Here is a 26,134-nt window from a genome sequence, read left to right on the forward strand (position 1 = left end):
GAAGTAATAAACCAGGAACTATAAACCAACAGTGCGCACTATTTCTTACAAAGTGTGATTTATATAAAACTGGTGAAGGTAACTAAACAAGACTATTTGATATAAAAAAAACTTTACCAGTGTGTTTAGGCTGCCAAGCCAGCATTTTCAATCTGCTCTACACTGACTTTATTTTAGTTTTAAATCCAAATAAATAAGGAAGTAAAATTATGGGGCCAAATTGGTATATTGTTAACTAGTTACAAAGCAAAGACAACACACTGTCAGGGAAATGTAAGAAGTTTATTCCGAATAAATTATTCTTTCTTTGCTGCTTCGTCTTCTTTCGCAAGTGCAGACAACATTTCCTTCTTCTTGAGCGCAATTCTTTCTTCACGGCGCTTACGAGTTTCCTTGTTCTTGAGACGACGGGCACTGGCTTGGTCACTAAACAAAAAAGATAAAGATTAAAATATTATAACTGCTAGACAGCATTTTACAGTTTTAGATGCCAAAATACCAATATAACAATAACATGTTTTAATTTTTTTTTAATTTTAAATATCAAAATGTATCTATTAATTTTATTAATTTAAAATTCTTTTAGTATTAATTTTAAATTTATGTGTCTAATGCAACATTATATGCTTTGTTAAGGATAAGTTATTAAATCTTTTCATGATCTAATGAGGCACAAAAAATATTTTCAAAAACTAAGTCTACATTAATATTTTGATATTTTATAGATTTCTTGGTTCATTTTGTCCAAGCCATTTTAATAAAGTACAAAATAATATCAAATTATACCTGAACATCTTTGCTCGAGCTTGTTTGGCCTTTTGTTTGTGAATATGTTCCATGAGATTTTTCTTATTTTTGAAACCGTTACCCTTGGCCTTAAGGTAAAGAGTATGGTACATGTGTTTGTCGATTTTCTTGGCTTCCCGGTATTTGCGAAGTAATCGTCGAAGAACCCTCATTCTTCTCATCCAGATAATCTTCTCTGGCATACGAGCGTTAGCTGTACCCTTTCGCTTACCTAAAAAAATTGATTAATCAAAATGAATTTTGTGTACTAAGCTTAATTTGGGTTGATGAAACAATTAACAAATAAATGGGCAATACGAATAGAAGGGGATTAAAGGGAAGACAGAGAGGGAGGAAAGCCCTTAAAGGAGGGGAGGAGGGACTTTTAGTGTTACCCTAAATAAATATTGCATTTAAAAAATTGTTAAATATATATACAAATATATATACATTATATAACACAAAGATTGATTTTTTTACATTATAATAATAATATTTCAATTTCAAACAGGTAATAAGGGGGCATATACTAGATCATTTAAACATTCACAAAAATTGACAACTAGTTATAGTAAATTTAAATAGAGATACTTTTGTAACATTAAACCCAAACAAATACATCAAGGGAACTTAAATTTAAGTCAAAAATTTGTAAAAGATTTCTTTTTGGTATAAAAAGTAAAAAAATAAATAATAAAAAGCTGGAAACCTCTTTCCTATTTGCATAAATTACAAGATCATGTTAAACAAAATTTTCACATATTAAATTAACTTGGGTTTAGATTTTTGTCAAAGACTATCATTATACACTACACAACCAATTATAAGTTAAAATGGTTAAACAATTTAACATAATCGAAAACTCGCAAAATTGAGAAAAAATATAGCCCAAAATATATTCACATTCACAATATTAGTGAAAGCATTAAAAACAAGCAGTCACTATACCTCTTCCAGTGTGGCGTCCCTTTCTTCTAGCAATGGTGTTTTTTCGTACTCTTGCTCGAGAATGCACTGCAACTGGTTTGCGAATAATAAGTCCATCCTTTATCAATTTTCGCACATTTTGTCCTGCAAAAGATTATTACTTTAACAAAAATATCAAAAAAAACAACAGAGGTAATAGATTTAAACTAAAAACCTAACAATAATTATAAGTTAAAGGCGATGTATATATATAAAAAAAAATAATAGCCTATTTAATTTCAGATATAAAAGCAGCTTTTATGCATCTACATTTTTAGTACTTGGTACTATGCCACTAGAAAAACCAAGTATGTAACTACAGTGTGGTTTTGTGATCAACAATATATACATGTACAATTGTACTTATCGAAATAGTTAAAGTAGAATTATACTAAAGTAGGGAATGCAGAAACTTGTGGAATTGTGCAAAAACTTAACATCTTAAACAGAAGAGCTGTATGTAAACATTAACAAAAATTCACACAGCGCAATAAGAAAAGAAAATTTTCCGCAACACCCCTTAGTAATTTATGTAAATAAAAATCCCCATAATTTACAGCAAAGTGCAAAAATTCTGTCCACACGTTTCATAATTTTTTGTTTTAGTTTACATGTGTTTCTGCACTATTCCGCATTTCGTAGTTTATATTTTAGTATTATCCGTTTATGTATCGTCACACATACAATCTTAAGGTAAATCCAATCCAAGAATACACAATCACAAACATAAAAATTCATGGAACATAAATAAATAACAAAAACACAAAGTTATCCTACTTGAATTCGCATTTGAAATCATAGACGTTTCATTAGGGTCGAGCCAAATTTTATTTTGTCCACATTTCATGACCGTGGCGGCCAGCCGCTTCTGCAACCGAAGGGTACTGCACAATAAAAAAAATGATAATCATTGTTAATAAAAGAATAATTTGGTTATTAGAGCAAAAAAACAAATTTAAAATATTGGTTTCATGGCCTACCTCATGACTGTTGATTACCTATACAGTCAAAAGAAAAGACCCGGATGTTTTAAGCAACATGTATCGTGAAATTAAATTCACACTTATTCACACGGCGAGTGTTGCGAGGACAAAAATCATAACCAAGTTATTTTTATTTGCGGCTAATGGTCACTGGCATAAGCAACTTCGTTAAATGGTTATTTGTTACACATAACAGTAACTTCGCTAACGTTTTTTCGGTAAATTAAACCAAGTGTAACGGAAGTTATCGTTAAACGTTAACGTTAAAATTTAATTAAAACAAACAAAGAAATTACCTTTTTTATAAAAAAAGATTTAAAAAAAATAGTTTTTTTCGTAATCGATGTTTTAACTAGACGAAAATGGTTTAGAAGAAGTTTTTAAAACTGGCATAGGCCTAATGCCCAAATAACAGTGTAATTACTTACATCGTTTAAAAATTGCGACGATTAAACCCGATAAACGGCGATTTTAAACATATATATTCCTTGTATTACCATGGATTTACTTGTAAAATATTGAGTTAACGGGCTTAATTTAACGGAAGCACAATTTAACGAAAGCTAACAGGTCCGATAACGATTTTTAAAATTAACTTAAGTTAAATTTTAACAAAAAAATTAACTTCGTTATTTAACGTTTAACGCATTAACGATTTGGTGCCCACCTTTGGTCACTGGTTTGTATAAAATAACGTTTAATTAGATTTCACGAGTTTATTCGAATTGCAACAATGTTAAAATAACTTAAATATGTTAGGCAAAGTATAATACCAAAAGTAATCGTAGATAATTTGTTTTTTCCCAGAAAACTTAATTTAAATTTTCAAAAATAGCTAAACTTTTCTAAGGAAAATTTATAACCGAAGTCCAAACCTTAATCAATTTTTTCATGTTCATGTTTTATCTAACTTATAGTACCTTTAAAAATTTTAATACACGCATAAATATTTAAGTAAATTTGCAACAATATATATTGTGCTGTAATTTGAAAAAATATAATAAACGAATCATAATCAAATATATAGAAACCTCAAAAACAAAAAAGAACACCAAGCAAATATTTTACAATATGTCAAAACAATAACATACGTAAATAAATACCGAAAAAAACGTCGTTATTTTAAAAGTTGAACAAAAAAAACAAAAAACAGTGAAACAAATGTAGCCTAGCTATGCTATGTAAAACGCAGCGGGCAGCTTTAAGCTTATCGTTATGACAACAATTAATTCAATAAAGCCTTGTGTTAAATTTGACTTTTGTACTAGCTTCAATATAGTTTTGACAAAAACAACAGTAAGCTGTCATTCTTCCTTAATATGATCTGTAGATTTTTCAACAACGGTTGGTTCTGTTTCCGTGTCGTTTTCTTGTACTTCGTCACTCTGAGCGAAATCTAGCTTTTTTGGTTGGTAATTTTGATTCAAATTATTTTGATTCGAATTATCAACTTCCATTATAGGGTCTTCCGATTGATTTGCTATAATATCTGAACAACAAAATAGCAAGTTAAAATGACATTGTAGAGTCTTAGTAAAATTGACATAAACCACATGAGACTTTGGGTTCGATTACCGCCATTTTTGTTTTGCGGCATTTTTAAGTAAAGCACAATAAACATTATGAACTTTTGCCAAACAAAAAACCAAATAAGCAGTTTAATTAAGGGACAGTATTATTAGTAATAGTTTAACTAAAAAAGAAAACTTATAACACTAGGTTTTATAAAATTGTTAGCTAAAAATGTCACTTTTTTACAATGAAGATAAATTTAACAAAATACGGTTTCAGTTAAAACAAAATTATTTAGAATTTTTAAAAAAAAACTCACAAACAGGGTAACACTTTTAAATATTTTTACTGTTAAACAGGTAAAAAATAAATTTCAAAATAAAAAAATTACTATTTTCTGAAGATTTAGAAGATGGAGATGGGGTAGCAGAACCATCATTTCCACTATCCTGCTCTTGTTCAACAGAAGAGTCTTTCGATGACAGCCTGCGGCGTGGCGAGCGTTCAGGCAACTTTGGTGCATTAGGTCGCTGTTTTCGGGCACCATTAAATGCCTGGCAGTAGGCACATCGATATTCTTAAAAACAAACTGTTATTAACTCTTGGTAATCTAAGCCAGTTTAATTATTTACTTAAAAAGTTGTTTTAATTTAGAGATAAAATAAAAGTACGTTAATATTTTTAAAACTGAATCTTGGTTTATAAAATTGAACCAAATGAAAAATTTACCAATAAATTCAAATTCTTCTTTTAGAGCCATTCCATTGTGTGAAAAACAATTTTTACAAATCAAAGCATACCTAAATTTACAAAAGAAAGAAAAATAATAAATGTATTCATCTTTATTAAGCCTTAAAATTTTGATACAATCTACTATCAACAACACAATGTTAGTCAATCAAATATTGTTGTTGTTCTGAACATGTTTTTTACCTGTTTCCAGGGCCATCTCCTACAAAATATTCCACCAATTTTTCCATAGCTGAACGATTTTGTTGAAGTATTGGCCGTGGAAGGGAAGGAGTTGCTAAAATTCGACCTAAATATAATTTTTTGAAAAATAAAAAAAAATATTATTGGAACTATTTTTAAATAAAATTAACTTGTTAGCTAAATTTTGATTTGGGTTTAGTAACTACTTTTTAGATTTTAGTAACTACTTTTTAAAAATTCTCCAAATATTTTCTTATAAAAAAAAATTTACACTTATGTTAATTTTAAATGGGTTTCATTGACCTTTATTATTATCAATGATACACACACTACCAATAAAATGTTTACAATTAAAAAAATTTAGAGTTTAAATTACCTCCTTGTTGCATGTTGTTATGAGGAGTTGAGAGAGGGGTAGGCTGAACAGATTGTTGTGACCTGGGGGAATTTGGAGGTTGGAGTACCATCATAGAAGGTCCAGGTATTGGCACTCTTCTGCGCATTTCTAAAACAAAATGCAAACATTTAATTAAACTGATATTGTTTTGAAAATGGGTCAAAATGCAGCTAAAAATCATATTATCGTACTTAAATGCTGTAATATAAAAACAATTGACTTAAAATAAAGTCTTTTGTACTTTAGAAAAGGTTAAATGCAAGATAAAAACAAAATAAGTTTTTTTAGTTGCTTTAGATTTAATTTATTTAATTAAAAGCTGTGTAGTGTCACTAAATAAACTGGTATAACTTGATCAACCTGTTCCTGGAGAAGGCTGAGAAGTTGGATTGATTCTTTGATTCCTTTCCTCTTCTAACTTCTTTTTTGTTTCAGGATCAAATTTCTCCAGAATTTCTTTTGCTTTTTTGTAGGTCTCAGTTTCCATTACATTTTCCAACTAAAAATATAAATTCTGCATTAACAAAAAACAGTATAAAAATCCATTTTAAACAGGACAATATTTGTTTAACAGATTACAAGCAGCAAATAAAACTAAAATAATTTAAATGGTAATAGCAACAAGGTCGCAGGGTGTAGTTGTTTTAACAATTTGCTTCTCAACAAAAGTAAATAGATTTAGTTCCCACTGCTATCATATTTTCATATTGTAGCCCCTTCAGAAGCCCCCCCCCCTCCCGCACCCCAATCTTTCAAAAATTTCAAACTGCTACAAGCAATTTGAGACTAGGTCTGGGTAACACAAGTTACCCTATTTTTAGGTTATGAAATCAGCCTTTTTCACAAAAATTTAAAATACCACAGAGTTGTGTTAGTAACCAAACAGTATACACATTTTAAACTTACTATGTCCTTTTTTTGTTCTTTCAAAGACCTTAGTTCATATTCTAAACAAAAATATATTTAACAAAATGATGAATAACTACTTATAGCCTATATGAAAGAATTGTTCAATAGTAATATTGCATACACAGTTAAGTTAATTTTATTTACTTACCATTTCTTGAAATTTTTCGCACAAACCACCAATGAAGAAATCGTTTCATTAAATATATTCTGTTACAAAAAAAAACAAGGTATTAAACACCACAGATTAAACATAGTTACATTAAATTAAATAACATATTTTTACACAGGAAATTGTAATGACCCTTATTTAAAATAAAAACTAATTAATTTTTACACCTACATTAATGTGATTATTTTAACATAACTGCTGGTAATTTTACTTAATTAAACAATACAATTAGTTTAATACAAAACTAAGCTTAACCATAAAAATAAAATAAAAATCAATATTTTAAATACTTAACCAACACATAAATATTACCGTTTAGTTACATTATTATATAAGTTTTAAGTATAAGTTAATATTAAACCTAATAGTATAACCCTAAAAAAATGTTAAAATGTTTTAATAATCTATGTGTAATTTTAATTTAAACTAGACATTAAATTTAATAAAATATGCCTTAGCAAAATATTATAATTTTTTTTATAAATTATATAGGCCTATAGGCTATACATTTTGACTTAAAAACAGAAAAAATTTGACTTACAAAACAGGAAAACATAAAAATGGAAGAATTTGCAGACATCTTTGCATTAAATCCTTTGGTATAAATAGAAAATATAGCATAACACAAGCGATAATATAAGCCAATACAGAATACAAAACCCAGTTTCCAATAACCTAAAAAAAGATAATTTTAAATTTATTCCTTTTTTATTCTTCATCAAGTAACCAAATTCTAAAACAGATACCAAAAAATAATTAACTTGCTTTAAAAAAAAAACAAGATTATAGTAAAAACAATTTAATTTAAAACATTTTAACCGAATTTAAACAAGGTTTGTTAATTTAATTATTAGCCCTTTACTTTGTTACAGAAAAGTAATGCTTTTAAAAGCCTGGAATATAAATTTATATTTAACTTGCAACCATATAATATATATATATTAATTTAAAAAGTAAACATTGAAAAAGTAAACATTGAAAGGCTAAGTTTATAGACTAAACATAACATTTGTTTAACTCAGTCTTAGGTTGCATTTAGCTTATTGACCATAAAATATAGTAATTATCCTGCCGGTTAGGTTAGAGTTAAGCATTGACATGATATTAGCAAGGTTAAAACCAATGACCTCTGTTGTGAAGACAGGCATTTTAATTTATACACCTTATAGGTATATATCAGCGCAACAATCTCAGTCCAAAAATTTTTAATTTAATCGTTAAGAAAATTCATTATTACCCTGGATCGAAGTTCTTGATTTGACCTTGAAAACTTTTCTAATCGAGATATATCTTTATCAATTTCTTCTAGAATTTCAATTGTTGATTTATTTTCCTTAAAAAACAAAATAGTTTGAAATAAATTAAAAAAAAACAACTAATTATTACAGAAATTAACTAAATTAAAAAAAAGGCTAATTGGCCTAAAAATAAAATAACTAAAATGTAACTGTAGGACTACTTATTTACCCGCCATCTGGAAATTAAACTTCCCATGTTTTAGCTAACGCAAAAACGCGTCGATTCTTTTGAAGTTCTGTTTTAACTCATCCAAAAAAGCAAAACGTTATCTCATGCAAAGCGAACAAGTCATTCATACATTTACTAATCGATCCTAAATTGTTAAATAAATTATCGTATAATATTTAAATAAATAATAAATCTTTGCCTTAAAGAAGTTACTTAAATGTCTTGACTTGAAAAATAAAGGTAGGATCAGGAGATCGCGAAAACTAACTTACTCTGTTTACAAACGATCAAGTTACTGGTAAAGTCGCTAAAAAAGGGTAACCGGGTACTATCCGGTCCCGATCCCCAAGCTTTGTAATATATGTCATAAAAAGGGTATATTTGTTGCTTTCTTAACTATCCACTTTGGTTATTGCACAATAAAAAGAAAGTCCAACAAAGAAAGTCCAACATTATTTAAAAGACACGTAGGAGTATATGAAAATTAACAGTTGAACGAAATGGTGCATATCCGTAATGATTGCCCTCGCCAAGCTATTCCTATTCGGGGAGATACGTACGCCTATAAATCAAACTTTTTAGTAAAAAGGCATGTCAAAAATATAAAATAAGGTTTTGTGTATTTTCTTAGTTAAAAGTAGTTTTATTTTTGTCCTGTACCTTGCGTTGGAATTTGGCCAAATTTTTAAAATTGCGAGAAGGTGGTTCCCCCTTTTGTTTACGCATTGACGTAATCAAAACGTGATAAGTTGTCTATCATCAATCTTGCAATCTTAATAAAGGTGAGCACCGCCTGACAGCAAAACCAGAGTTTGCAAAAGTATCTGCAAAAGTAACTTTACCGGCAGCGTGGTGTAGTGGTAAGAACACTTGCTACACCACCATTAGACCATAAGGTCGTGGGTTTAATCCAATCCCCACTGCTCTCATGCTGTAGCGCCCTTGAGGAAGGCGCTATAAACAGTATAAACTCCTGCTGAGCCAGCACTTAATCAGCAGCATAATTATCGGGTTATACTCTATAAGAGGATAAAAATATTAAAAAAAAAACTTGTGAGGCTATTTTTTAAAGTCAGTTTTGTGTTTCTTATTTTTATAGAAATAGGTTAATACAAAAACAATGTCTGGAGTATATGACTCGGAGGAAGGAGAAGACTTGGAAAGTTTTAAACTAAGCAATGAGGATTTGATAAACGAATTTAATCCAAATCGACCAACTTACAAACAAACCAAACAAGATGCCTTGTATGGAATTTGGGCTACAGAAGAAGAGAGCGGATGGGGGAATTTAAAGAAGAAAAAATCAAGCAAATATTCTGAGCCAGTTAGTTTTGTGAGTGGTGGAGTGAAGGAAGGGAGTTCTTCAAAGGCAGATGAAGAAGAAAAAACACAGACAGAAACCAATATTAATATGGTCAAATCCAAAAACCTTATGGCAAATGTAACTTCTGTTTCAACTAAGGGTCCAAGTTACAGCCTCCAGTCTCGTGGTAAAAAAGAAAAACTCGACTCATCATTTGGTGGGTTTGAGCGTCACACTAAAGGCATTGGCACAAAACTGCTACAAAAAATGGGTTATCAGTTTGGAAAGGGTCTGGGTAAAAGTGGTCAGGGTATTGTTAACCCAATTGAGGCACACAAGCGAACTAGAAAAGCTGGTCTTGGAGCTGCTGGCACAGAAAGGACAAAACAATCTTTTATTCATTTTCCAACGCAAGACAGTGATAAAGAAGAAGGACAGGAAGAACATGTATCGCAATGGAGAAAAGGTGGCGAAGCTAAACAAAAAAAACCCAAGTACAAATACAAAACTTTAGACGAGTTAAAAAAATCTGGAAAAGTGCCAAAATCAAAAGCTGAAATGACGTCCCAAACTGGTGGTGATGTATCTGGTGTGGGGTCCAACATAAAGGTGATTGACTTAACCGGCAAGGAGAAAAAGGTGTTTACAGGTTACCATGCAATTGCGGGTCGTACAGCAAATATAAACGAACAATATCAAGACGAACTTGATCCTGAAGAATATGAGAGACAAGCCGAGATGTTTTCTTGTCCAGAATTACTTCACAACCTGGACACTTTAATCGAAGAAACCGAACAAAAAATCCTGTCTAATGATCGCCAAAAGCGGTATGAAAGCGATAGGTTGGTTACTCTCAAACATCAAGAGCAAAAACTCGAGGAAACAATTCTCAATGAAACAAAGGAGATAAACAGGGTTGAGACTTTGTTAAGAACCATCACTCATTGCGAAGAAAAATTAGCTCAATGTCATGAAGATGATTATGAAGACCTTTTAAATTATTTTGCTGATGTTTTGGAAGATCTGCAAGAAAAATACTTTGCCGAATACAAAATGTTTGAACTGAACGATTTAATAAAAGTAATGATCAGTCCTCTTCTTCAAAAATACTTTCAGAACTGGGATCTTCTAAAAAATCCAGGTTTCGGTATTTTAGAAATAAAAAGGTGGAAACTAATTTTAGAACCAAGCAAGGGGAATCCCCCAGGGCAAAATGTGGGAGAAGATAAGGATTGTTACCAGCATCTATTATGGGATGCATGGATGCCATTTGTTCGAACAACAATATCGAAGTGGGATCCTCATAATTGTGATTTCCTCCTGGAGTTTATTGAGCTTTGGGCTCCACTTCTACCCCCATGGATGCTGGAAAATATCCTTACCCAACTAATACTTCCCCAGTTGCAGCAACAAGTAGATCGCTGGAATCCCCTGACTGACCCAGTCCCCCTTCATTCGTGGATTCACCCTTGGTTACCATATATGAATGATAGTTTGGAACTGTTATATGGGCCTATACGGCATAAATTAACAGCTGCCTTACAGATGTGGCACCCACATGACCCTTCAGCTCGAATTATACTCGAACCCTGGTTTAAAGTGTTCAATACCGGTAGTTGGGATGCATTTATAAGCAAAACTATCTTGCCAAAACTTTCCAATTGCCTTATGGAGATGATAATTGATCCTAGACAACAGGAGATTAAAGATTTTGAGTGTGTAATATCATGGCAGAGTCTAATGCCTACAGTGACCATGGTAACAATGCTAGAGAAACATTTCTTCCCGAAATGGATGAAGGCCTTAACGTTGTGGTTGAACAAAAACCCAGATTTCGACGAGGTTACTGCCTGGTATACTGGTTGGAAATCAATATTTCCCCCAACCTTACTGCAGAATTCATTTGTTAAGGATAGATTTAAACACGCTCTTGAGATAATGAATAGAGCGGTGGATGGCCATCAAAAGTTGTCCAGAGAAAATATCCAGGTTGAAAATGAAGACGATTCTGAAATCTATCAACCGAACCAACCACCACAAAATCTTAATTACCAAAAACTAGCTTCATCTAAGCAGCACTCGTCAGCAATACCTACTAGCTTTAAGGACCTTGTTCAAAAGCGAGCGGAGGAATGTGGTATTTTGTTTTTCCCGGTTCCTAAACAGGATGGACAAACTCTTTACAGATTCGGAAATGAGGTTGTTTATATTGACAAAAGAGTTATTTTCCAGAAAAATGGAAACTCATTTGTACCAATTTCTTTGCAAGCGATTATCGATAAATCCCAACGATAAAACACTTTTTTTTTGGAATGTAATGAGTTTAATTGTACTTGCTGTTTTTTTCATAGACTTCTGCGGTAAAATAAACATTTCTGAAACATATGTTTTACCATGCTTAGTATTATGTACACTTTAAATAATAATAAATTTTAACATAGTCTGGTAAAACATAAAATGAGACAATTTTTAATTTGATAATAATTACCGATTTTTTTTTTACTTTAGATAAATCATAAGAATCCTTAAAAAAATTTAAGAAAACCATGAAAAGCATTTATCAAGCTCCCTCTTTTAGGCAAATAGTAATTTTTTACAGTCAACGTCGATTTATATCGAAGTTTATAAAAGATAAACTAAAGAAAAAGAAAGAGGTTCATGACAATTCTTTCCAATCATGGGCAGAATTCGAAAACCGTGGCTTTATCAAACCGGAGTACATGAGGTCCTGGGTGACAACCGAGTATGGACCTCCGGAAGAGGTTTTAAATCTAGAAACAGTGAATACTCCGGAGGATAGATGGAAGACACGATCAGATGCCAGAAGGGATTATCTGGACCAACAGGTTAGGAATCCGAATGACATACTAGTAAAAGTACATGCTGCTAGCCTTAACCCAATTGACATTAGAATATGCGAAGGTTATGGTTCTCGGTTGTTTAATTTTCGGCGTGATATAATCACTAATACATTTAATAAGTTTCCAATGGGTGGCGGCATAGGTAAAAACAGCGAATTTCCCTTAATTTTGGGGAGAGATTTTTCTGGAACCATCTTAGATGTTGGTACAGGTGTTTTCGATTTGGAACCTGGTGATGATGTTTATGGGACACCGAGCTTATACCAAAATGGAACACTATCCGAATATGTTAAAATCACATTAGACCATGTGGTTCAAAAACCTGCCACTTTAAGTCACATTCAAGCTGCAACCATACCATATGTTGCTCTAACTGTTGCGTCCTCTTTAAAGGGAACATTAGCCCGAAACAAAAATAAAAAGTTAGTTAAAAATGCATTGCTTTTGGGTGGAAGTGGGGGCGTTGGTACATTTGCCATACAGTATTTAAAGGCTCATGGGTACTCCGTCACTGTTACTTGTTCAACAGAAGGTGTAGGTTTGTGCAACAAGCTCGGTGCAGAATGCATCGATTACAAGACCGAAGATGTTAATCTTTCTGTGGCAAAAATGCCAAAATTCAGCATTATATTCGACGCTGTCGGTGCTGTTTACCCCACCTGGGCAAAAGAATTTTTATGCGATAACGGAACTTATGTTACTTTAAAAAGTCCTGCACTTGAACAAACTGATAAATATGGGACAGTGATAGGGTTATCTTCAGCCGCTACCTTATTTGCAAAAATGAAACTTTTCGACTATGGAAAATACAACCTCGTGTGGGGATTTTTTAAGCCCGACCGATTAGCTTTACTCGAAGTTGCACGTTTTATCGATTCGGGTCTTATTAAACCTGTTCTTCACCCTGAGAATATTTATAGCTATGATAAAGTTATTGACGCTTTTAAGAAACTGAGCGAGGGTCACACAAAAGGAAAAATTGCCATTAACGTTTCTGGGTTACCAGAAGTAACACACAAACCACCTGTTGATAAAATAATCCATTTGTGATTTTATGTACAACATTTTTTTAGTGATTTAAAATAAAGCTTTAAAAAAACAAGATGCACAAAATTTTGGTCTCAAGATCTTTAAAGAAATAAAAAATATTCTGTTGCATTTTTTAAATTGTTATTTTGATTTTCTTTGTTTAGATGTCTGTATTAAGTAATAAAAGTAGGTATGTACTACACTTTTCGGCCTTTAAAATATTGCAAATACCAATAGCATCAATAAGTATATTTTCACAAAAACACAACAAATTAAAAGCTGCCATACCCAAGCCTGAGATCTCAAAAGACATTTTTAAAGCTTTTAAACCGGGGGTTTTACAAATTTTGGAAGAAAGACAATTTATTTGCTCTGGAACCCAGAATCAAAACACAACTTGGGGACTTTTAGGTGTAGAATTGGTAAATAATTGCAAGTCAGAGTGGACTAGGCACATTTTGGACAACTACAATGCAAATGTTGAAATAAAGCAAGTACCTGAAAAAGATGACAAGATTTTGAGGTTTTTGTGGCATTTAAACTATAACTTTAATATACATAACACTTGACTTTACTACATGCGATTCGAGGTTCAACTACCACTGCTTTCATGCTGTGGTGCCCTTGGGTATGAGGCTTAAGATATGGTATAAACTCCTGTCTAACACCAATCAGTAGATTAAATATTGGACAATTATATTAAATAATATTCCAAAAGGCAAATCAAACTTGGTAACCCTTATGTTAAGGCTATATACTTATTTTCCCCACATCTAGGATAAATAAATACAAAAATATAAATGGGCTGTTAAAATACTTTTTTTTATAAATTTGCTTAGATTAAATTTTGACAGTTTTAAATAAAAGGCCTACTTTTTTCGGTTTGTTTCAGTAACCTAATTTGCTTTACAGTTTGGACAAAAATCAAGACGTTTCAATACAAATATTGCAGCAATTTCTTCAAGATTATAAAAAGAACGAGAAAATACCAAAAGCAGTTTCATTTAATTTCTTGCAAAATTTTATAACAAACAAAAAACACCAGTAAGTTAAATTACAATGTTGATTATTTATTCTTTTAATTAAAAATCACTTTTTGTGTAGATTTGAAAAAGATGAATTAGTTTTAGGAATTTTTATGAAGAAAAATTCAGATTTTGATTTGGAAAGTTTTCATTCAGATTGTTTAAAATGGTTAAAAAAGGTAAAATGCTGTTTCGTTAAAAGTTAGTTTGTTGATAAAAAAATTTAATGCATCAGAAAAAAAGAAATATTAAAAATAATATTTTTTGCTTTTTTTAAATATAAGCTAAATTAACAAGTAATTTTTTATAAAAAAAAAACAATTTATAACTTTTCTATAAATTACTTTTTGATTTAAAGCTCAGAAAAATTAGCATTGAAATATAGTGTTTTTGCATACATAAACTAGTTTATATTTTATTACATAATCTAATAGACCTATTTTGTTAACTTTTTAGTACCTTAGAAAGCCTGCGATGTTGATTTCTGCTGGAGAAAAATCCTCTAAAGACAACAAGATTTGTGAAACTGGTTCGTATAAATATGAAGATAATAGTTTTCGTGTGTTTAAATCTGTTCTGATGGAAGCCAATGATCTTGAAAAATGTTCTGATTGGGTAAGTTAAAAATAAAATTATTTTTAAGAACAGCTGTTATAAATGGTAGTACTATATTTTTATGCCGATACCAATTAAATTAACAGTTGAACAAAAAATATTTTATATAAAAATATATGTACATATTTGTATGTCCTATTTTAGGGCATTTGGTGTAAAAAACTGATGTTTGTGGTGCATGGGTGAATTATCGCAAGAAGCATATACTAGTTACAATTTGTGTCCAAATTAAACCAATTAAAATACAGCCTGCAGGTCATGCAATCTACTGCCAATAATAAAAGACATTAAACTTGACCTTGTATTGTTTAATGAAACATCTTTTATGTATTTTTAGAACAATGTTAAAAAAATGTTTGATTACACTCCCAACTTATTGATGGTTAGAATATGTGTCAACAACTTACTGGCTTCAATTTTTGCTGACTCGCATCACATTGTTCAGTAAGTAATATATAATTTAATAAAGTTTTAATGTTTTTTTTAGAACTAAAATAATTTAGCGTTACAATTTCACACTGAGTTTAAATACATAACATACTTTTTTTGTCTTTATTTATCTACAATAAACATAGGAAACCAGTTATAGCTCCCTACTCATTGGACTGACATAGAAGCAGTTGGAATCAAACCGAGAACCTTATATATTAAAGCAAAGTGTTCGGCATACATAAATACATTACCAGAATTATACATAGTCTATTAGGATTTACCATTTAAAAAAGTAAGAAATTGTTGATTAACTTTTTCTGTGTCTTTTAGATTTGACAACTACCATCATGAAATGATGTGTATTCATCCCTTTCTTGCCCCTGTTAAAACTGCTGTTCAAATTAACTCAACTAATTCTGAAAATATAGAAAAACTTACTCAGGTAAAAGAATGAATTTCCCCCAAAAATGTTAAAGTTGGATATATTTAAATAATTTATCGTTGTTGCCGAAAGGTCGACTTTACAGCATGAACATAGAGTTACATCAGTTACCCCAACCCAGTCTCAAGGTAACTTTGGCAATTTGTGATATTATTGATGATAATTGCCCAATAATTAAACTGCACATGGTTTTTGGCTTAGTAGGAGATTATACCGCTTATAGCGCCTTACTCAAAGGTACTACAGCATAAAAGCAGTGGGGATCAAACCCTGGCCTCATGAAGTTAAGCCAATTGCTCTAACCCCCACCTCGAGTTTTATCTGAAATTTAAATGTTTTACCTTAAATCTTTTTTCTACACTTAATAGTTAGCAGATGAGTTATGCTTATATACTCGCAATATGGGAGTGACCTGCTGGAATGCCCATCAAATGGAATTAACTAATAATGATTTGGACACTAGTGGGGTTCCATACACACTTATTGTTTCAGACCAAACTCTTGATAATGGCCTGATGCATGTAAGAAGCAGAGATACATCTTTAGAGGTAGTTTATGCTATAACTATACTTAAATTGACCACATTAAAACGTACTTTTTTTTAATTTATTCATCCTTGATGTGGAAGGTCAACTTCACGGCCTTAACATGGAGTAACAGCATTTACGACCTAGTTTCAGGTTGTCTTTGGTGGTTTCAGACATTCTAATCTGACCCATGCAACTTTGTGATACATTAAACGTTTAATAAAATCCTTGAGTAACGCAACTATATTAACAAAACTTTTTTTTTACTTTGTTGTTTCAGATGGAAATGCATATTACCCATGTGAATGAGAAATTATTTCTATATTTGCAACCTCGATAATTTGTTTGTGTAATTATATAAAAATTTTGAAATACACAAAAGCTGACAACTTTGTTTTTTTTCTTACAAAAACGCCCTTTTCTTTCAAAATAAACAACATTTTTAATGAAGTATTTTTGTATGAAATGAAACAAGAGAAATATATGTACAAGTTTTATATATGATATGCATTTTATGCAACAAGAATAAGCTGTAAAAGTAATTTAAAAAAAAAACACTAACATATACTCGCGTATTCGCCCTATGAAACATAAAGGGTCATTATTCGCTTGAAAAGGAAAATAAAAATAAGAAAGGACACTTTAATTAATTAATTTCATTAATTACGAAATAAGTTATCTATAGCCATATTACCAAAAACCATTTGTCGAATGGAAATCTATCCAAAAACCAAAAATTCGACAATTTTTTTTTAAATGTGAAGGCCGGAGAGTTAGGGTAAAAAAAGAGTAACGAAAAATGTTTCGTTGTCGGTAAAAATGGCGTTTTGGGTCATATGGATTTTTGGTCATTTGTCCATTCTGTAATATGACGGCGATTTGCAAATATTGTTACAGTAAAACGGCAAAAAACTAACTTAAACAACCTGTAAGATCAAGTTTCACGTGAACATTAACGTCAAGAGAAAATATGGGCATCGCATAAGCTGACAAATAGATAGTTCAAGCTGTCGGATCAAACTTGTGTATAAACGTTTAATTAACTTAAAATTTTTATCACAAAAGCGCCCTTTATTTCTTTTCGTGCAACAACAAGCAAAAATACATCTTTTGTTTTGTGTAGTTATGGCAACTTTAAATCAGCAAATAATATCAAAAAGGCCGCTTCGCTGAAACTGAAAAAAACATTTAAGAGAAGTGCAAAAGGTGTGGAAATGGATAGATAGCAAAAAAAGCACAAGTTGTCATTTTTAAATTCAAAACTTGAAAGCAAGAAAGCGGAAACAACATTCAATTTCTAACTGGCATATTTTTGTTTAACACATTGGCCTAAAAACGAAGTAAGCGAGGCTAATAAAATACAAGCAGTTCCCATCCAGCCTAAGTAAAACGAAGTGCTCGCTGATGACACGTTTAGGGCTTTTGTGGATTGGATTAATTGAGAAACAGCAGCTGAATAGCAGCCTAATGCACAAACCGCACACACACCTAAATTCAATAAAAGATAAACTGTTAACCTTTACTTTGAAATATCATGTTTCAGTTAAATTGTGAAGTACTAGTAAAATTCCCTACGTTTTGCAAGTCTCACAATTTACTTCTAATTGGAAAGTAGCCAATTACATAATACCAAAATAGTACTGTAAACAACTAAACAATTTTGGTATGTTTTGATTGGCTGCTGTTTTCTGAAGTGTGTATTTAAAGTATGGGTTTTCCATTGAAATTGTATGCAAAGTTAACTACACTGGAATTTTAAGCTATGCCAAGCATTTTTCCTAGGCTCAAAATAACAATTTTGTAAGTATTTTTCAATAAACCAACGTTATTTTTATTACATCATCGTTTTTAACCTTTGCCACCTTCAGTAAGTCAATGTTTTTATAAAATTCAGAAACACGGTCAGACAGTTTTGAAACTTTATAAAGCCACAACCTTTTAGTTTTAACCTGACACAAACACTGGGCTTGCGTGATGGATGCTTTTCCAACAATATTTCAAGTTGTTTATTGTATATATTGCGTAAGTGGTTTTGTAAAGAACACCGACATTGTCTGCTAACAGACCTACCTTAAAAACTTAACCAAAAAAACGTCGGAGGGCAAAATCTATGACCCGTTAAACCCGTAAAAATTTGAACTTACCCGCAAGAGCAAATACGGCAGCGTTGATTAAGGAACCTCTGTGAGCATAACGTTTCGTAAAACTTAAATATATACAAGTTATAATGGCAGCAAAACTTATGATTGTTGAAATAATGATTAATCCGCGTGCCGCTTGCTCTAAATCGTTTATTTCTGTATAAAAATTAAATAAAATAATTACAGACGTTTTATTTGGAAATATCGCGTTTGTTAAACTAAAAAGTTAGGGTAAAATGTATTTATAAAAATAATAAAGTAGCATTTTAAATAAACTAATTACTTTTATCTTCATATTATAAACACAGGGTTTTAAAATAAAGCAACAGTGGTTAAACAAGGGACTTACTTTTTTTCGAAGATATACCAAGAAAGCCGCACTTTATCGGTTGACTAGCGGAGCCAATGTTTTTAACTTCCCAACATTCTTTAAATAAACCTCGATATATTACCTACATAAAAGGAAAATTTTCCGTTAAATATTCGCGAATATAAAAAAATAAATCGATTATATTGTTACTATAGTTACCGTTACGTCATTGGTTTGCATTGATACGATAACTTCCGAGGTCCAACTTGTCAGCACAATTGCTGTTATTAATAATGCCAAGCCTGAAAGGGCTGGTAGAAGCGCCAAAAGGTCGTGATTTAACTGGTAGTGTCTTTTTTCCATATTGGCAAGATCCCTTCCTGACGAAGGTCGGAAAGCTGGTGACAGCGCAGGCAACCCTGAATCACAACGCGTGACATAACTTATATTGTCTCTATTTGGCCCTCTAGTAAAATATGAACTGTCGATCGAGTCGCCAGCTTGACTGTCCAATGTCGATTTTTGGCCCCTTAATATTGCGTATTCCACAAGGGAGCCTTCTTTGTTTGGGTCCATAACAAGTCCCGGCACCCTTCGCGGTCTTTGGTCGAAGTTGTCATAGCGCAAGTCCCTTCGATCGTATTGATTAGACCTTCGAATATAATCCACATTGTCACGACCGTAGCGCTCGTCTGAGAATCGACTCATTTTCGTTCGAGCATGTACGCATTCACCTCGTCAGTATTTACTTAATGAGCCAATCGATGCCAATATCTCCCACGTGAAAGCTTATAAATAAACCTGTTGCCTAGCCATTCTAAAGCAAAAAAGGAAACTGATATAAGGAAATAAATAATTGCTTGAACACCAAAGTGACTTTCTAATAGTTTGTTAACACATTATACCTAAGGGGGTTCACAATATTTATATTCGTTACCGGTAATAAGGTACGAGTTTTTACAGTTTGCACAAACAAAATAGCTCATTTAAGGTCTTTTTTACTGGTCTTAAGTCGTTAAAAAGTGCCGTAAAATTTAATTAGAAAAGTATACCTGTTAAGACATATACCGTAGTTTGTAAAACATGTTGTAAAATGTGCTGTAAAAATGCCCTTGAAGAAAATACTCGTGTTTTTTTATTTGATTACGCGTATAAATAATGTAATATACACTTGCTTACTGTGGTGGAATCAAATTACTGGTAAGCAGAACTGATATAACTGTGACGTTACTGATGTCGTTAAATGGTGAAATCTGAAATTTAAATTTAACTGAATAGTAAGGCTGTTAAAATTTTGAATTAAAACCTAGTCTGCCTGTATTCAATTGTAACTAAATGCACCTTTAAATGGGTCTTACTGACTTGGTTTTTTAAAAACAAATGACAAGTTATTCGATACTTCGCCTCCCTTTTTATTTAAATCATCTAGTGCGAATATCAAGTGCTAAAACTACACGGGTAGTTAGTAGAACTGCTTTGTGGACATGAACTGAATATAGCTCTCCGTTAAAACTACTACTTGTTTTATGTTTACTAAGCGTGGTACCCTACGGTCGCCCTAATGAGATTTGACTGCGTCTCGGCCTTAATGTTAATTTGTACAAAGCCAATACGTCATAGCCTTTGATTATCTAACTCTCTCTAGCCTGCTGGGTTCATTAATTAGATTTAGACCGAACTCTAGTTTCAGCAAAACCTCGAAGTAATATAAAAAAACAATATCATGTTGTTTTTACTTGCTAAAAGAGCCTTTTAAAATGTTATAATAACAAATTAATCCTAATTCGTCTAAATAACACAGTTCTTCGCTTACCAATTTATATTTCCGTAATTATTTCATGGTTACCTGACGACACTTCTAATCGCACAAAACTGCGACAAAGAAAGATGATAGTAAGCCCTTCATTGAATCGCTTGTTTCGCTATATGAACAACATTCTAATCTAAGTGCTATGCTGGCACGCGTATGTCTATTTCGTGAAAATTCACACTGCCACTTAAGACAGATGCCGCATAGATCAAATTTTATTTCTTTTGCCCTTAAAAACATAAACTAGCAAGCACTAAATCGCTAAAACTACACTTGGGTACTATAGAAATATTGAAAATATTTTATAAAACCGAACTACAACATAACAAAAAACTTCTTTTTAGGCTGGAAATTTTATTAAAAAGTTCAGGAAATTCCCCTCAAATAATAGTCTTATCGTTGAGAATACTTGGGTAATATGACACGCTTTTTAATACCTTTGCTATGTAAAGCTTGTACAATAATTACAGCCAGTTAATGGTTAACGCATGATGATATATCAAGACATATATTAGAGACGATAGCAAACCCGCACTCATGTATAAAGAGGTAAAGCGGTTAGTATGCACTAGTTGTGCAAATATATATTACTGTTACGACAACAGAACCTTTGCCAAATATTTGATCAGTTGTATAAAAGTCACTTGCTATTTCAGGAGTTCTTTTTAAATGTCTTTAGTGTATGACGCAGTATCATAATGAAATCACTAATGTGTGTTTTATTAATAACAAGTCGCTACAAAAAAATAAACAATGGAGTACAGACGTACATCTGATGATACGTCAATAATATTATATATTAAGCGTTGATTGATCTGCCATTTTGTAAGGCCCATTAACGTAAGTAAGCCTATTTTAAGAGAATAGCTTACTTTTACTTTACAGCTTTAATGACAAATGGAAAATCAGAAATATACCTTTTAAAACATCTGTTCCAAATCAAGACACCAGCTTTCACCAAACCACGTGTATTTTAAGCCATTTAAGTAAAGCACAGACTTAATGTAATGACCCAATAGCAGAAAAAAGCAAACTCAAACAATATGACAAGCCGCTGTGGACTTTTTATTTTTCTACTGTGACACGAGGTCGCAGTGCTGACAAGTGGACACGTGACTGCTGACGTCACTTCTTGACTTAAAAACATCACCTGCTGTTTTGCAGTCGCTCAACAGGCGGTTTTTTGCGCAACAGGAATCGTTGTTGCTTATTCAAGCGCAAAGTAAAGTCGTTTTTGGAAACTGCGCGGTGCTAGGTTGGAAGCGTCACGGTATTTTTCTTTTCTTAACCTAAGATTTCCCTTCTAATCCAGCAAAGTACATACAACAGGGCGAGGCTTAATTTGTCGAATTGAGCAAAGTAAATACTAAATTTTAAATGTAAATGACTTTCAAAATATTGTAAATATCTTAGAAATGGTCATAAACGCAAACAAACTACTAGTATTTAATCTAGTCTAAAACCCGCATTACTTTTACATAGAAATGACAAGACATTTTTATTTTTTGTTTCGAACACATTTGGACTTTAACATTTTGTCATTTTTCCAAGTTTCGAAACATTTGTGTTTTTTTTCGTTGATCATAACATTGTAAACCAGAATATAAGAATTAGCATGCACTGGGTCACACCTAAAAATAATGAAGGGAAATTAATTTTCGAGTGACGTAACAAAAAATAAAAATATTTACATCATTACTGTTTTTCCATTTTTCATTCCCGCCCGACGACAGATATACTTAACACCTCGAAAAACGTCGAACTTATTTGCGGAATTTTTCAGATATTTGTTGAATCGAATCACGTGACAGTTTCCTTTTTCGAGCTTGCGTACACACATCCAGCTTTTAAGCACTTTTCGTCGGACGACAAAACACCGACGCAGTTTCGTCCCGTTTTTATTTTTAATACTGGATTTTACGTTTTCACATTTTAAGGTTTCGACGTTCAAATATTGATACTCGCAGTTGTAGTTTGAATTTCTTGATTTAAACTTTCTGGATTTTTGATATGATTGCTTGTGACCGTATTTTGTAAAATAGTTAGGGCCGTAAATGTGCTTGCTTTGGGATCTAGCTTTTACTTTGGGTGGCGTTGTCATCGGCATATTTGTTGACCGCTTTACTAAATTTGATTTCTTTTTAAAGAATAAGGTCCGAAGTAAGCCCAGTTTTGTATTTTGTTTGTTATTTTGTTTGCCAACACTTTTGACATGACGATTGTGTAATATTTTATCGTCTTTTTTGTTTTCAACACCAATTGATTTGGTTGTAACCTTCATTTTCGATTCTTTTAGCCTTTTTCTTAATCGTCGACCACCAGGCTTTATATTGTCTAAACAAAAACGTTTTTTGTCATTTTTTAAAGCTAACAATAGGCAAACGTTAACGATATCCTGAGGTTAAGTTTTTAAAAAAAACTCTTACTACATAGTGGAACTCCGTCAGTTTTTCTGGTTAAAGTTCCCTTTATAATTCCTCCCAATTTATCAGAGCACCAACAATACTTGCTCCAGCACTAATAACAAACGTAATTTAAATTTAAATAGGGGTTAAATTAAATTTAAAGTTTTAAGGGTTAAAGGTTTTCAGTTACGAATTTTCAATTTCCCAATCATAAATTCGTTTTGCACAGTAAACTTTATACTTTATGTCGAGTTTTTTAAATCTAGTAGTTTTAAAAAGAAACAACACACCACTATAGTGGTCTATAGATCTGAATCAGGTACCAGAAAACAAAAAAATTGGAATTGATTTTGTCACCTAAAGAACAAAAGTTTATAAACTACCTGGAGTCGTTTAAATGAGCCTTCAAAATCGCACTCAGGTATCCAAATTTCTGTTGTTTCAGGTAGCATCATGTATTTGTACGAACGTTGTCGAATACGCCAACATGCGGTCTAACATTAACATAAAATTATCAAACTTTTAACCTTAATGGTTTAATTTACAACGTCACTTTTTTTTCAATTTTTAACATTTTGACCGAGTTTTTTGTTTTTGTTTTTACTTACACATTTAGGTACTCCACAGGTTTGCCAGTTTATATGACTTGGACTTTCTACAAAGCACCAGGGTCGTCCTGACTGGTCAGGGTCTCTGCAGTAAGAATGATCTATCAAACCTGTAAAAATAATATCACAATAAAAGATACAGTGAAAGTTTATGTTTTAACATACCTGCTTGTTCAAACTCTATTAAAGTATAATTTGTTGCCCTGATCTCAGCTTCTAATTTTGCCACTTGTTCGTAGTGTTGTGGTTTGCCCCAAATAAGATTTTGGTGATTTTTTTCTAGTTTTTGCATTGAAGAGTTTATGCGCTGCCTAAGCCACTTTGTAAATGTCGTCCATGGAGCACATTGCATTCCAGTATTCGTGGTGTGAACACGTCCTTTGTAATTTATAGAGTCACCTGAAAAGCAAATGCAAACCTACTTAAAGTTTATGCCAGTATTGTGCTTGCTGCATTTTCGTTATAAGGTATCTCATTATATACTTTACCTTCTTCGTAACAGCCGCCTTCGTCTGTGTACATGCTAAAAAACGAATTGAAAAATGGATGATCATGATCATCTGCATGGAAAAACTTAGCACCACCTCGTGTATGGGTTTGGTCATTTTCGTTTCTAGACGTTGCCTTTATGGAGTCCCACCCCGTACCAAATATTGCTTTAACCCTTAAACCCCAACGTCTACATGACTCAACTTCCTAAATATCAATACTTTGCAGTTATTTTTGTTTTTAATTCCGAACTAGCGAATTTACTAACTTAATTTACCTTAATCTTACCTGACAAATGATCAAAAGAACACATAAATATTTTGCCAAACAAACAAAACTTAACGCTATGCTTTTTCTCATGATTTATTTACCAATTAACAGCAACTGGCTAAATGAATAAACAGGCGCGAAGCTTACGTTATATTTTCTAATATTACACATGTGTCTTTATGTCTCATCGCGTTTAATTACCTGAAGTGTTCTTGAATAAAGAGATGATAAACGTGCATTGTTTATATAGTGCATATTAACTAGTTTATTTTAACACGTTTTTGAAGTAAATTTTATTAAATGAGCACAATTTTTACTTAATCAAATATTTTCTTACTAATAGATTTCTAATTTTATTTGCCCACAAAGGCCATAAACGCTAAATTGCAAAATGTTTGTCCTCCATTTCTTTTAATTATTGTGGTTTTCCGCTTGGTGGTGATCGTGTTCTACATTCCAATTGGAATTTTGTTGCTGGGAACCACAAGCCACGAAAATGTTGCATTAAAAATTTTAAAATATTTGATTAACCATTTCTAACCTTTTGTTTTTGTCTTTATATGTGAACACCAAATTTATGGACTTGTTTTAAGATACTACGTGGTAAGAATATTTTATTTTCATTTTATGTAATTTCACTTAATCAGCTTAACTTAAAAAAAACTAAAAATGAATTTAATTTACTGTTAAAAAAAGTTTGTTAAATTTCGCATTCAGTAAAATAATTTTTAATAAATTAGTATCTGTATTTGGCTTAATTGTTTTTCCACGCTGATCAATTAAAATGGCTTATTGAAGAAAAGATATAAGACTGACAGAAAAAAGCTAATTATGGTTATTTAAGAAAAAGTACAAAGTTTTAAAATTTAAAAAAATCATCAGATCATAGAAGCTGATTTTGTAAGTTGAGTATAGTACATTGTAGTTAAACAATAAAATTTTTAATGATTATCGACCATTAATAATCCAAGAAGACAAATGCCCCCAGTTATGTGAAAGGTACTAAAATTATTTACTTAGTCTCAAACCATAAGTTAATGTGTAAATGTTTTTTGAATAAAAACTTATTAGTTTCGTATATCAATTTTTTTGTATTTTCTTTGTATATATGTTTAAAAATACATAAAAAAAAAGATTGGGTGGTTAAAAAAAATTATGACAAGCCTATAGGCTATAAATATTACCTCTAAAAGGAAATCTACATTTTATGTAGTAAGATATTTTAAAAACTGTACAACTTAAACAAAAATATTTTCTGTTTTGTATATTTTTACCCATGTAAACTATATTTACCATATTAGTTAATTTTTAAGTGCTGTATAAATCATACGAGGTTGGTTGAAATTAAAAACTACTAATTTCCATATATATTTATTTAAAACACAATTAATTTTATTACCTTTTTTGTATATATATATGCCGAAACACAGTGGGAAGGCTGACTTTACGAATTAAGCATAGAGTAATGTTAGTTACCCTAAACAATCTAATGCTGACTGTAGCAGTTTGAGATATTATTAATTAAAAGCAAAAATTTATATCATTTGTAGCGCATTACCCCAGGTTGCTACAGCATAAAATAAAGCAGGGATCGAACTAAAAACATTATGTGGTAAAGTATGGTGTTTTAACCACCACACCATGCACCACTTTTAAATTATATTTCACTCATGGTCATAAGGCTGTTGTAATATTAACCAACAGAAACCTCATTATCAAGAACTTCTAACAAAACCTTTTTATTA

The 26,134-nt window shown here is 31.6% G+C and overlaps 7 protein-coding genes across 8 annotated transcripts; 3 read left to right on the forward strand and 4 right to left on the reverse strand.

Moving 5' to 3' along the window:
• Window positions 1-263: 263 nt before the first annotated feature.
• LOC145741467 (large ribosomal subunit protein eL19-like) lies at window positions 264-2,776 on the reverse strand. The gene is made up of 5 exons (XM_082559061.1): window positions 2,733-2,776; window positions 2,530-2,636; window positions 1,735-1,857; window positions 787-1,018; window positions 264-426 (listed from the first exon to the last, which is right to left on the reverse strand). Exons 1-5 carry the CDS (start codon window positions 2,735-2,737, stop codon window positions 297-299), a joined length of 597 nt encoding a protein of 198 aa, XP_082415187.1. The 5' UTR covers window positions 2,738-2,776; the 3' UTR covers window positions 264-296.
• Window positions 2,777-3,708: 932 nt separating this feature from the next.
• Window positions 3,709-8,364, reverse strand: LOC145742713 (endoplasmic reticulum junction formation protein lunapark-B-like). The gene is made up of 11 exons (XM_082560496.1): window positions 8,123-8,364; window positions 7,893-7,988; window positions 7,197-7,330; window positions 6,635-6,693; window positions 6,484-6,524; window positions 5,938-6,076; window positions 5,557-5,685; window positions 5,181-5,286; window positions 4,977-5,047; window positions 4,639-4,824; window positions 3,709-4,224 (listed from the first exon to the last, which is right to left on the reverse strand). Exons 1-11 carry the CDS (start codon window positions 8,147-8,149, stop codon window positions 4,040-4,042), a joined length of 1,173 nt encoding a protein of 390 aa, XP_082416622.1. The 5' UTR covers window positions 8,150-8,364; the 3' UTR covers window positions 3,709-4,039.
• An 868-nt stretch (window positions 8,365-9,232) lies between these two features.
• On the forward strand, window positions 9,233-11,720 carry LOC145744089 (tuftelin-interacting protein 11-like). Its single transcript, XM_082562190.1, has one exon. The coding sequence runs from the start codon at window positions 9,243-9,245 to the stop codon at window positions 11,718-11,720; it is 2,478 nt and encodes an 825-aa protein (XP_082418316.1). The 5' UTR covers window positions 9,233-9,242.
• A 217-nt stretch (window positions 11,721-11,937) lies between these two features.
• LOC145744090 (NAD(P)H oxidoreductase RTN4IP1, mitochondrial-like) lies at window positions 11,938-13,480 on the forward strand. The gene has a single exon (XM_082562191.1). It carries the CDS (start codon window positions 11,972-11,974, stop codon window positions 13,334-13,336), a length of 1,365 nt encoding a protein of 454 aa, XP_082418317.1. The 5' UTR covers window positions 11,938-11,971; the 3' UTR covers window positions 13,337-13,480.
• On the forward strand, window positions 13,366-16,800 carry LOC145744091 (uncharacterized). Its single transcript, XM_082562192.1, has 8 exons — window positions 13,366-13,838; window positions 14,228-14,359; window positions 14,420-14,519; window positions 14,797-14,955; window positions 15,293-15,399; window positions 15,718-15,829; window positions 16,198-16,377; window positions 16,637-16,800. Exons 1-8 carry the CDS (start codon window positions 13,480-13,482, stop codon window positions 16,694-16,696), a joined length of 1,209 nt encoding a protein of 402 aa, XP_082418318.1. The 5' UTR covers window positions 13,366-13,479; the 3' UTR covers window positions 16,697-16,800.
• LOC145744093 (uncharacterized) lies at window positions 16,740-21,227 on the reverse strand. Of its 2 annotated transcripts, XM_082562194.1 has the most exons (5): window positions 19,860-21,227; window positions 19,027-19,624; window positions 18,847-18,949; window positions 18,501-18,653; window positions 16,740-17,844 (listed from the first exon to the last, which is right to left on the reverse strand). In XM_082562194.1, the coding sequence occupies exons 2-5, from the start codon at window positions 19,513-19,515 to the stop codon at window positions 17,654-17,656; spliced, it is 936 nt and encodes a 311-aa protein (XP_082418320.1). In that variant the 5' UTR covers window positions 19,516-19,624; window positions 19,860-21,227; the 3' UTR covers window positions 16,740-17,653. The 2 variants fall into 2 exon arrangements, with proteins under 2 accessions (XP_082418320.1, XP_082418319.1); XM_082562193.1 differs by having other exon boundaries at window positions 19,027-21,227.
• A 516-nt stretch (window positions 21,228-21,743) lies between these two features.
• LOC145743282 (uncharacterized) lies at window positions 21,744-24,536 on the reverse strand. The gene is made up of 8 exons (XM_082561206.1): window positions 24,408-24,536; window positions 24,119-24,326; window positions 23,796-24,029; window positions 23,631-23,740; window positions 23,406-23,516; window positions 23,044-23,134; window positions 22,309-22,951; window positions 21,744-22,248 (listed from the first exon to the last, which is right to left on the reverse strand). The coding sequence occupies exons 1-8, from the start codon at window positions 24,477-24,479 to the stop codon at window positions 22,116-22,118; spliced, it is 1,602 nt and encodes a 533-aa protein (XP_082417332.1). The 5' UTR covers window positions 24,480-24,536; the 3' UTR covers window positions 21,744-22,115.
• Between the last annotated feature and the right edge of the window lie 1,598 nt (window positions 24,537-26,134).

Source organism: Corella eumyota, chromosome 2 (genome assembly GCF_963082875.1).
Source record: "Corella eumyota chromosome 2, kaCorEumy4.1, whole genome shotgun sequence".
In the NCBI taxonomy this organism is placed as follows: Eukaryota; Metazoa; Chordata; class Ascidiacea; order Phlebobranchia; family Corellidae; genus Corella; species Corella eumyota.

What these genes read in the sequence shown, in the direction of transcription:
- LOC145741467 (XM_082559061.1), bottom strand. An exon ending in GGGACGCCACACTGGAAGAG is followed by an intron (nt 1,019 to 1,734) that starts GTATAGTGACTG and finishes CAATTTTTTTAG; the next exon opens with GTAAGCGAAAGGGTACAGCT. An exon ending in GCTCGAGCAAAGATGTTCAG is followed by an intron (nt 427 to 786) that starts GTATAATTTGAT and finishes TTTTTTGTTTAG; the next exon opens with TGACCAAGCCAGTGCCCGTC.
- LOC145742713 (XM_082560496.1), bottom strand. Translation starts at nt 8,149, where the DNA reads ATGGGAAGTTTAATTTCCAGATGGCGG. An exon ending in GTTTAATTTCCAGATGGCGG is followed by an intron (nt 7,989 to 8,122) that starts GTAAATAAGTAG and finishes TTGTTTTTTAAG; the next exon opens with GAAAATAAATCAACAATTGA. An exon ending in TAACAACATGCAACAAGGAG is followed by an intron (nt 5,287 to 5,556) that starts GTAATTTAAACT and finishes AATTATATTTAG; the next exon opens with GTCGAATTTTAGCAACTCCT.
- LOC145744089 (XM_082562190.1), top strand. Translation starts at nt 9,243, where the DNA reads ATGTCTGGAGTATATGACTCGGAGGAAGGAGAAGACTTGGAAAGTTTT.
- LOC145744090 (XM_082562191.1), top strand. Translation starts at nt 11,972, where the DNA reads ATGAAAAGCATTTATCAAGCTCCCTCTTTTAGGCAAATAGTAATTTTT.
- LOC145744091 (XM_082562192.1), top strand. Translation starts at nt 13,480, where the DNA reads ATGTCTGTATTAAGTAATAAAAGTAGGTATGTACTACACTTTTCGGCC. An exon ending in AAAGATGACAAGATTTTGAG is followed by an intron (nt 13,839 to 14,227) that starts GTTTTTGTGGCA and finishes TTTGCTTTACAG; the next exon opens with TTTGGACAAAAATCAAGACG. An exon ending in ATAACAAACAAAAAACACCA is followed by an intron (nt 14,360 to 14,419) that starts GTAAGTTAAATT and finishes CTTTTTGTGTAG; the next exon opens with ATTTGAAAAAGATGAATTAG.
- LOC145744093 (XM_082562194.1), bottom strand. Translation starts at nt 19,515, where the DNA reads ATGAGTCGATTCTCAGACGAGCGCTACGGTCGTGACAATGTGGATTAT. An exon ending in TGGTATATCTTCGAAAAAAA is followed by an intron (nt 18,654 to 18,846) that starts GTAAGTCCCTTG and finishes ATTTTTATACAG; the next exon opens with AAATAAACGATTTAGAGCAA. An exon ending in TGCCGTATTTGCTCTTGCGG is followed by an intron (nt 17,845 to 18,500) that starts GTAAGTTCAAAT and finishes TATTGAATTTAG; the next exon opens with GTGTGTGTGCGGTTTGTGCA.
- LOC145743282 (XM_082561206.1), bottom strand. Translation starts at nt 24,479, where the DNA reads ATGAGAAAAAGCATAGCGTTAAGTTTTGTTTGTTTGGCAAAATATTTA. An exon ending in TTCTTTTGATCATTTGTCAG is followed by an intron (nt 24,327 to 24,407) that starts GTAAGATTAAGG and finishes ATTGATATTTAG; the next exon opens with GAAGTTGAGTCATGTAGACG. An exon ending in AATGGAAAAACAGTAATGAT is followed by an intron (nt 22,249 to 22,308) that starts GTAAATATTTTT and finishes CATTATTTTTAG; the next exon opens with GTGTGACCCAGTGCATGCTA.